At 46.9% G+C, this 11,169-nt stretch overlaps 1 protein-coding gene across 1 annotated transcript in view; it reads right to left on the bottom strand.

Annotated features, from left to right (window-relative positions):
* Window positions 1–2,492, bottom strand: part of LOC128940944 (glypican-5-like) — a 372,567-nt gene extending 370,075 nt beyond the window's left edge. Inside the window, exon 1 of the mRNA XM_054282769.1 lies at window positions 2,327–2,492. Within this exon, the coding sequence (XP_054138744.1) occupies window positions 2,327–2,492 (166 nt within the window). The remainder of the gene's footprint in view (window positions 1–2,326) is intronic.
* Window positions 2,493–11,169: the final 8,677 nt, after the last annotated feature.

Raw genomic sequence — 11,169 nt, forward strand, 5'->3', positions numbered from 1 at the left:
CACTTTGGTGACTAAAAATATCTAATACACACACAGCAGGACTGCAGAAGTTTCATTTTTTTGAGAGAAAAGCCCAAACCAACATGCAGGTGACTGAGGAGCACCCAGGGCAGGGCAGGTCTGGCCCATGTGAGCAGAAATGAGCAGAAATAAAAGCTCCTGGCACTGCACCCAGGGCTCAGTTCAGCCCAGCACGCTGCTCCCCAGCTGCCCACCACTCTCCCACTTTAGCTGACACCCAGCATCTCCAGGGGATGTGCTTCAACCTTTGTGTGGCATGAAAATGCATCATAAAATGAGCCCCAGTGTCAGGAGAAATGTGTGTGTATTAAGATATACTCGCTGATAACAGCTGCCCAGGAAGATGCTGGGAAACACTTCAGGGTTTAATTAAAAGCGGGCACAAGACAGGAGGCATTAGTGCCCAGCAGGGATCATCAAAGCACGCCAGCTTTGGTGCAGCAGAGTGATACTCAAGCAACAGGGAAGATCAATATGCACCACTTGTTCTCAGCTCTGCTCCAAGCCTCTTCAAAGGAAATCTTTATGAGCTAAAATTTAAAAGCATTATTACCCTCCCTCACCTTGTCTCTTGCCATTTCTTTTCTGGGAGCTTGTTGTTCAACAGGGAGGTTGGATAGGACACAAGAAGACAGTGAAACCTGTCCACAGCAGTAGGGTTGGAACTAAATGAGCTTTAAAGTCCTTCCCAACCCAAACCATTCCATGATTCTGTGATTCTCTTCAGCATCACAGGACCTGTACCTTCCTTCTGAAAGCACGCAACTTTTTGAGAAAGTTTCCTCTACAGCACTAGAGTTTTATAGATAATGTAAATCCCTCAATTTAAAGCTGGAGGAACTTCTTCCAGGAAGAGCTCAGGAGAGAGGGTTAAGCATCCATCACAATAGATGAAAAGCCTTGTTTTGCCTCTCCAGAACAACCACCATCTGATGCCTCTATCAGCACAGAACAATAAAACCAGGCTTCAAAATGCCATTCCGGCAAATCTCTTCTTGCCAGAAAATGACAAATGATTCCTCCTCCACAGGTAACTCTACACCCCAGTGTCATCTCAACTACCTCATGCAAAGTGAAGATCACCAGCACTCTGCAGTCGATTACAGCCACACGAGATCAGCCCAATGGCCTATCAAATGTAATCCCCAAGACAGAAACCCGTGCCAGAAAACACATCCAAAACTCATCTAAGACAAGGAGTCTTTCCATCAAACTCCACAGGGTTTGAACAGAACTGCTCTCAAAAAAAAGTAAAAATAGTAAAACAACAACCCAAATTGAAACTTGTACCACCACACAAACTCTAAGCAATTGCAGTGGCATGACATAGCTAGGAATTGTGTTAGGAGATTGATATTCTCTTTTGTATTTCAATGCCTGCAAACATTGCCTTTAAACAGATTCACTGAACTATTTAGATTGGAAAACATGTAAAAGTGAGGAATGTGACTTCATTATCTAGATATATGATACATTCACAAGAGTTTAATTACGAAGTGCTTCATCCCCTTACCAGGTTAGTAGTAGAATATGCAATAAAAAAGTCTATTCTTATTATCTGTGTGTTACTTTCCTCTTTCAGTGCTGCCAGGCATTGTTGCCGAACTCTGAAAAGGCAAAACGGAACAACACTCTGCTCATCAACTTTCCCAAGTGCGGCAGACTTACTGCTTAACTAAGCAAAAGCCAAGTTCTGCTGGCTGTATCCCTCCAAGGTGTCATCTCTGCCTTTCCCTATGACAGCGCTCCCGAATTCATCCGCAAGATAACTCTTCCCGGGACAGAACTTACAGTGAATTCTGAATTCCCGTGTCAGAATTACAGTGAATTCACCCCCCGTCTGATGACCCCACACCTGGCCGGCAAAACAAACCTGCCAAAAACTACCGGGCAAAACAAACCTGCCAAAAACTGTCCGACAAAACAAACCTGCCAAAATCTGCCCGGCACTGCCTGCCTCCTGCCAAGGGAGCCTTGCCGCGGGGAGCGCTCTGCCCCGGCACTCAGCTCGGGGATGGCAGCGGTGCGATCGCGGGATGGAGCCCCGCGGCTGGCGGTGGGCACCGGTGTGTAGCACCACCTGCACGGTGCAGGAGCAGCAGTCCTGCCGCTCTTCCTTCCCGGGAAATGCTGAGTTCTTTCAGCCAGCGGCGTGCCCGGGGCGCTCGCTGCCGCTCCCCAGCCCGCAGGGAGGCAGCGGCACCGCGGGACCCCGGCTGAGGCGAGCGCGGCCGAGGCGAACCCGGCCCCCGCCCCGCAACCCTCCCGCGGCGGAGCGTCCACCCGCGAGTACCCCGGTACTGACCGGCCGTGGGCACGTCGGGGACCAGCTTGAGGGGCCCGATCTGCCGCAGCTGGAACGCCGTCCGCACTTCGTGGCAGCTGGGGGACCTGCCCGCCGCCACCGCGCCGCACAGCCCCGCCGCCAGCAGCCACAGCCCCAGGACGGCGCGGCTCCCGCCGGCGGCCATCTCGCACCCCGGCCACGGCCGCGGGCGGCCCGAGCGCTGCGGGGCGCGGGCCCTCAGCCGGTCCCGGCGGCGGCAGCGCTGCCCCCGCCCGCCGCCCGCGCTCCTCCTCGGCGGGAGCGGCCGCCGCCCCTCCCCGCCCCTCCCAGCGGGGCCCGAGGGGCGCCACCGCCCCCCGAGCGCGGCGGGGGCAGGGCCGGCAGCGGGCCGGGAGCCCCGGCAGCCCCGGCGGGGTATGGGGCGCGGGGCGGGCAGCCTTGGCCGGGACCGGCCCCGCGGGACGGCCGCACTGAAGTTTGCGCTGAGCATCGCTGCGGTCCCTGCAGAGCCGACCAGGGCAGGGCGAGGGACCGGCGGTGCCCGGAGAAAGGAGATGCGCGCTCTCGGCGTTGGGCTGCTCAGAACAGGTACGGGAGCAAACGGAGCAGGAGAAATAAAGCCCCGAGCACTGCAGGTTGCATACTCGTTCACGGTGTGCTTCGATCCTGAAATTCCTAGCAGATGACACGGAACGGTCTTCGTGAGACAAGTGTTAACTCCAGCCAAGTGTCCCTGCAGAGAATAGAAACTTTGCCCCAGGAAACGCATCTTTATACACCAAATGCAGGTATCAATTGCTCATTTGTACCGAAGCCGGCAGCCGTTCCATCCTGTGTGGCTCGGGGGACATAGCCCCCTCCTGGGGATCGCACCACCGTCAGAGAGGTGATCTGCGATCTTTCCACTGCCCTCAGCAAGCTCCGGTGTCAGCTGCTTTACCACACGTTTGAGAGCTATGCTCAACACCTATGAACATTTTCCATTTCACAAAAACATTCAATTTCCAGAGAAGCCAGACCCAAGCAGTCTCCCACAAAGAGTCCCATTTGCACAGTACCTCTCAGGCATATGGAGCACGTTACCAGCTACAAGAATGACTATTGTTTGGGGCCGTTATGTCTGATTTCTTGAAGGTTACTTGCAACCCTCAAGATGCTTCTAATGTGCTTCTGGAGCAGCAGGGGAGCCCACCTGCAGCTAATTTAACCATTATACATTCCCATAGGTCGTAATGAGAGGCTGAACTCGAGTGCTGAAGTTGCCGAAGTTGTATTTTAATAGCTAGAAGCACAAATCCTTTAAGCAATTTACTTGTATTAACTTTGTTCCTATCAAGACAACAAGAGATTAATTTGCCCTTTTTTGGGGGGAATAAAAACCACAAGCAATTTGATGTAGACCATTTAACTTATAAACTAAAAGAAAAAACAAACTGGAAGAACAGACCAGCCGTATAATCAGGCTTCTTAATTCAAAAGTAGAGAACAAGTCACCTTGAAAGCCCTCTGCTCACCCAGTTTAGAGCTGCAGTCCCCAGCTCATCCTGCAGCTTTCCAAGGTCACACAAGAGCCCAGGACATGATGGAGCAAGCCAGCACACCAAAAGTGCAGAGCCCATGGACACAGAGACAGGTTATACAGCCAGCAAGGCTGAAGTTACACACACACACACAAGTGAACAAATCAAGGTGCCAACAGGTAGGTTAAAGAGAGATGAGGGAATATTCAGCATCAGTGACAGAACAAATCAGCATCATAAGGCACAGTACCCCAGCTATTGCCAAACTATTGTCCATCGTGTGGGTTTGTGAACCCAAGGAAGATGTTATAACAAGTTGCCCCCAGTTGCATTTTGTTTAACCTCAGGCCCAATCCTAAAAGACTTTATTCAGACAATACCTCCATTTGACTTCAGTGGGAGTTCTGCCAGAAAAGAAACGGCAGGATGATGGATCTGACAAATAATTTACTTGACAAATAACAGCATTATTTGGCACATACATTATTCTATGAATAGCATCGGATCAGTCCTGTGCAAGGGCTTGAGGCATTTAATTCAGTGGGGGTTTTGCTATTGTTTTCAGTGGGTGGCAAATTCAAATCCCTAGTTCTTTCCTAACATGATTTTAGTGCCTCGTCTTTGTATGATGGGTGTTCTTTTCATCACCTGTCTTTTTAAGTTATGTCACTTATTTGTAAGTGGCCCTCATATTGTTAGCAGAGGACAGCCCATTACATCATCTCCAGCTCCCCTCCCTGCCTCAAAATCCTGCTAAGGAACCAGAATTATTCCTGTGCCCAGCAGAAAACTCAGTGAAGTGGAATGTCCATACATGTAATACTGGTTACTTCATTGCATAAGGAAACATTTACATTTCTTGTGATTTTGTGATATCTATACTGAGAAGCATTAAATAAAGATGGTGTGTTTCAGGCTGGAACTTAATTTTTTTCCCCTCTTCCAAAAGAATAAAAGTAGATCCCTCCACACACTGCTCAGGTGTGTGGTTTTGCCACTGATTCTATCCATGACAATGAGGTGTAACAATGAGATAGCTGTTATCACCTGAGCTGCCCCAGGTGATGTGCATGCACACAGCCCACAGGTAATTACACCCTTTGCATCCCGGGGGTGACACTAACCTGTCACACCTCCTGACACTGCTTAGGTGACAAATGAGAACCTTCTGGCACCACTGAGCATCCAAGATTGCTGCTTAAACCCAGCAAGGGAAAAGTGACAGGGGCTCCAGGGCTCTGTCCCTACAAAGGGATCCTCAAACCCAGCATGGTGTTTGGCTTCCCAGAGGGCTGGGAACACTCACCACAGGCAGGATGCAGTGGGCTCCATGGAATTCAGCCCCCATTTCTCCAAAACACACACACAGCAGGGCAGTCAGAGTGGCTGGAGTGGAGGTGGGCAGGTGCTTAATGGCAAGCACACGCCTGAGGGCTGTGCTGGAGCAGGCTGCAGATAACACCAGAGCTCTTTAGCCAATTATTGTACATGACATTCTGCCACACTTGAGCAATTTGCTTGGAACAATCACAGTTTACCTTGTCAACAGGTGCCTTGTATTTTAACAAATGAATATTTATCAACTGTACACCACTGAGAACTGTATCAGTACTTCTTACAATGAATGGCCACATAAATCTGCCCAAACAATCTGCTCAGCCTAATCCTGCTAAAGTGACCACAGCACTCAGCATGAGCTTTGGATGTGTAAGAAAAGCTGGGATCAGGCTTAGAAACGGGGTTTTGTGTGCCTGCTGCCTCAGCCCTTCTCTGGCTGAATATAGCTGGAGCTGTGCCAGTGATTTAAATGGAAGCTGGACTAATTCCCTTATGGTTAAAATAAGCTCAATCTCCAACTGGACTTTCCACCAATGGGACTTAATGGGCACGAGGGCTGCTCTTGCCAACTTGGCTTCCCAAGGAAAGAGTTGTTTGTGTCTCAGCCATGCCAGGAAAGCCAGCAGTCCAGTCTGCACAGCCTTAGTTTATCTCTGGAGGTCCAATTCTTCAAGGTACATGTTTCACTGAAGCACCTGAAGAGCTCAGTGGGCAGAAGTAAAATTAAGGAACCTATTTATGTCAAATGACACGCTGATTTTCATTTTTAATTTTAATCATCCTCAAAAGAAGTGTAAAACCCTCCATCTTTAATTAAGACTAGTTTCCTTTCTCAGGGTTTTATAATTTTCTGGTGTTTCTCCTTTTAAGAAAGTTAAATTTATTTTCTGAAGTCAGAGCAAACTTTAAAGCTGAGTATGAAATTTTAAATATAGATCTTAATAGTAAAAAAGTCATGCATGAAATATTCATAAATATGCCAGGACTAAAAAGCACTGCTAGAAAATTATTTCTGGTGATTTTACTCAAAATTTTCTCATCCTGTTAAATGATGAACATATGAACCTATTAGAAAAATTACCAGTCTTTGCCTACCTTTTTTTTTTTTTGCTTAGAGATCCCATTTTCTTCTCTTCTCCTTCCCCCCCAGTACTGAGCACAAAGAGAATGGTCATGCTGCCACACCATGAATTGTTTCCCATGCTGCATGTACTCCACACAGAAAAATGTGAGCAGCCCTTTTTGATGGTCAGAATGCAGTATTCCTGTGCTGCCTCATTATTTCAGGGATATTTTTCACTTTACCAGACCTATTGAAATGCACACCTTAGAAGTGCATTAGTGGTTATTTTTCCCCTGAAAAAACCCCATCATACCTGAAAAGCATGGCCATTAACTGTACCATAACACTATTTTGACAAAAATTATTAGACCACCAACTAATCAAAGATCTATGGAAAAAATACAATTGATGTGACAACTCAGCAAGTCAGGACAGCCACTAGTTGAGAGAAAACATCCTATAGACAATTCTGAAGACATTTCCACTTTTTCATCTTTTTCCAGTGCTTCAAGAGTGTGAGAACAATTATTTTGTATCAGACCAAAAATCCTTCAGCCCCTTGACTTATCTCCTGTGGCAGAGATCAGACCTGCTGTGCTTATTTAGAGATTACACCGTGTACAGCATTTCAGAGTTCTCCCTCTCTAGATGTGTTCCAAGTCCCATCCTGGCCCCCAGAGACTGCTGTGAGCTGAGAACATCAGCCTAAACTCCTAGAGCAGCAGCTTTTTGGTTATAGAAACCTGCCCTGAGAAATAGTTATCTCAAAATCTCACTGGAAATGTGAAGGAGGAAAAGGCACAGATTTTAATGACTCAGAAAAACAGCACCTCCCAGGGCTGATGAGCGATACAACCCAAGAGGAACACCATGGGAAGGTGACTGCGTGGTATCAGCCTTCCCATCTCAGCAATACCAGCTCTTTCTGTCTGAATTCTTCCCCAAGCATCCTGGTCACTGAGCAGCTGAGAAAATGAATATACTCTTTGCCCTCACCTGCATGGCTCAGCATACAAATTGATTTAACTGGGACAAGCTAGAGTATTCTGAACTTTCTCATGTGAGAAGCTGCCACACAGCCCAAGGGAAATCAACAAGATTACTCAAGGAGTAAAAGCTGCATAACACCAGCAGAAGCATCTAGCTCTGGCTTTGCTTACTTCAAAATACTAATGAGGGAAATAAGTTTCATATTGAAAAAGTCAGACTGGATACCCAGGGAAGAGGGATGTGCGGACAGGCTGTGACAGGGCATTCATGCTTCTCTGAGCAGTTCACCTCCCACAAAATATCTACTTGGGGCTTCCATAGTGAGACACACATCACATTTAAAGTGCTGAATTTAACTTTAAAATAAGCATCAAAAGCTGCCTATAATTTCTGATAACCTTACAACAACTCCTGGCTTTTTCCTCCCTGACAGGTAAAGATCACAACATGTTTGCTGCCTGTAATTTCTGATAGCTTTACAAGAACTCCTGCCTGGTTCCTCCCTGACAGGTAAAGACCACGACATGTTGGACTTTGTTAACAGACATTGTCATTGAATTCAAAACTGCTTCTAAAACTTCAATTTATTCTTCTGAGAAAATAGTGCCCTTATTCAAAAGCTTATGGTATGGAACAAGATCATCTTCCAAAACTACTATTTCATAAAAAATTTAAATGATCACATAAAATTTATAATAGAAGTATGAATAGCATCATTATAATATTTGTAATAGCTTTTTCAAGCAGAACAAAATGCCCCAACTTCCACTTTTCTAGCTGGGCACTCAGAAGAGCTGATTTTTAACTATGTGTCAGAATTTGAAGTTAATTAAAACTAATTGCCCACTGTACTGTAAGCGATGCCACTGCATTTTCAAACAGCTCTGTTTCCATGGGATGATTTACTTAAAACTGATGTCTCTCATTGACTGAATTCTGGGTTTGCCTTAATTGTATTGTTCAAGTTGTTTATCTTTGCTTTCTGCCTTGCAACTTTACATGAAAGGTCATCAATAGCAAAGTTCCTCACTAAGACTGACACTTTTTCAACACGAGAAAAAGCATCCTAGAATATCAACTAGTTTATCAAAATAAACAAACTCCTTTGACATCTCACATTACCATTCCCACCAGCTTTCTGTCCTCAGAATGTTTGTGTATGTGCTCAGCTTTGCAGCAAAACTTCATGGCTCAGAACCACTGTACTGTACAGCAGCATTGTTCTCTTTCCCACTCAGGGGTAAATTAAACCTCTTTAATGAGAATTTGTGCACACCAAGAGCCTTTCTGCTGCTCCACTGCCACTGGTGTGTGCACAGACCTGTTCAGCCTCGTGTGTGCAGAGTGAAGGTCTCTGTGTGCTGGATTACAGAGTGGCAGCACCTCCTCCTTCATGGGAGGCTGTGAAGGGTAAAAACCCAGGGTTAAATAGGGCAAACAGGGCCAGGCACAAGTTCACGAGGGACTGCAGCAGCACAGGGGGATTATGTCTGTCAGGAGAACAGGAAACAGGGGAGGAGGAGAGTGCTCTGGATTTCTCATGACACAGGTTGAGCCTAATGAAAAAGCACAGCCCTTCATGCAGTGTGACAAAAGCAGGCTGGTTGCCACCATGATGCACAGCATGGCACTTTGACATCACCTGCAGCACTCCAACTCACCTGCTTCCCCCAGCTCATCTGCAAAGGGTGCTAGGACAGGTGTCTAGGGCAGAGTCAGCCTTTGGCATTCCCTCCTGCTGCCCTGGCACAACAATCACTCCTTTCCCTGTGGTTTGGTGGTGGGAATCACCCCAGGAGATCCAAGAGGAACCCTGGTGAAGTTCAGCACACAGCCAGCACACAGCACCTGCCCTTAACCACAGCATGCTCCAGTCAGCATCACTGGCACCAGCATCACACAGCATCACTGGCACCAGCAACCAGTAGGGAGCTGGAGTAGGTCCTGAAGATAACTTTTGTTGCTATAGAAAATGTACTCTAGAGGACCAGATGCTGTGTAATTATATTTTCCAGCCTAAGAACATGCCTTCAGAATTAAATTTAACAGCCGCAAACTCGCCTCATTCCCTGAAGTCAAATCCTGCCCAAACCCATCCCAAGTGTCAAGACTCCTGCTCAAGCCCATTCCAGAGGTCAGGTGGTGCTCAAAGGAGACAGACAGTGGCTCTGCAGACATCCTTCAGATTTTCAGCTTGCCTGGCACTTTTGGACAGGAGCCCCTGCAAAGTCACTCAGCCCAAGTCATCCACAGTCTGCATAGAGACCCACAGGGTGTATGATGGGCTGGAGGGCAGGACTGTGCTAAAAACATGGAGACAGACCATCATTTATCAGTGCAATCTGCAGTGGAGAGAAGTACAAAGTGAGAGACATGAAAAAAGCACCACATTTCACCAAGTCCAACTTCCAGATGTTAAATTCATCATATACTCCTAGTCCATTTCATTATGGAGGGCAACAGCAGCTTGATAGCCTAGAGACTGGATCAGCAAGAGCAGAACAGGCACAAGTCACTGCTGAAATATGCCTGGGAAGTTTGCCTGTGCTGTCTGAAGCACATTTGGTTAAAATATGCTATTCATAAAAAATACACGTTGTGAAGAGCTTTTTCTAATTGGCACTCACTGTTGTCAGTTTTAGACAGACACTCTTGCTAAAGATCTCACTGCACAAGACTTTGTGATAAACATTTCCGACAGGAGGATTCTGGAGTGGAAGTCCACACTTCAGGAAAACTGTGAAAAGCCTCCTGGTGTCACAGTGCTGGCAACAAGTCTCACTGTTTCTTTTTGGTTCAGAAACTGCCCAGTGCATTCACTGCAAATGGACTTGTAGAGGTGTCCCTCAGAGCAGGAGCTGGAGATGGTGGATTTGGGGAAGTCTCTGGCATAACTTCTTCTGTAGGATCATTGTAAGTGCAAACACTCAGCACCTTTGCAAACTGAGCAAGTGTGATACAGAATCAGAAAAATAAAGAGTAAGCACACTGGGTTACATTTTAGTCTATGATATCTGCTACACATACCACTGTGTATTTTAAAAACTATATTTAACCACTGGTTTCCTTTGTTTAAATATTGAAAATCACCTTTTGCTGCTTTCCCATCACACCATACACTGACGTGTAGATATAATGCAACAAGTAATCCTGGAGCTGAAAAGTGCTTTTCAAAGGGACAGAACCTGGATGCAACAGCTCAGTTAAACCCTGGGTGTGAGTGCCAACTTTTCCTAGTTGGTTTTGCTCATGAGTAGCACATCAATTGCTGCAATTCTTCACCTGAGTAAAACAGGGACGTTCAACCCCTTTAGCTCCAGTCCTGCTGTGGGAACAACCCTTAATGCTCACCAATTTCAGTTCAAACTTTTTCCCTGGCTCTTGCCAGCAGATCAGCAATTTCTATTGCAGCTCCTCTGGGGACACATCACTGCAGCTTCTTAATGCCATGAGTTTCGTGGTGCTTTCACAAACAGAGGGTGGAACAAGCAGTGACAGAGCTGCTCTGTTTGGGGCCAAGCTCTGGCACCCCTCCCTCAGCACCCACTGCTCTCCTGAGCAGCTCCTGGCCTCGTCTGCCGGACACCAAATTCTTCATGCACGTGGCTGTAATCTCTCTTCTCCAAGAGACTGCAGGAAAAGGCAGATGAGCCCTGAGCAAGGATAAATTAATGCTGACATTTGCTGGAATAATGTACTCTCTCGAGCCTCTGCATCTATGACGCAAATGGAGGCTGCTGGCGACACGAGTTTTTATGCAACTTTCTGCTAAATCAGAGCATCATCTGCACAAATCAAGCACTTGGGAGACATCCTGAGATTTGTGATGGTCCCTAGAGCCATAGCTGGGTTCTGAGCCATCTATTCTCGCTGACTGCTGAGATTCCTTACAGGCAATTTTTAGTGACAGAACTGAGGATAAATCCCACCCGTATTTCACAAAGTAACAG

This window comes from Melozone crissalis, unplaced genomic scaffold, assembly GCF_028551555.1.
Source record: "Melozone crissalis strain CALT ecotype California unplaced genomic scaffold, PUWL_Pcris_2 ptg000034l_1, whole genome shotgun sequence".
NCBI lineage: Eukaryota > Metazoa > Chordata > Aves > Passeriformes > Passerellidae > Melozone > Melozone crissalis.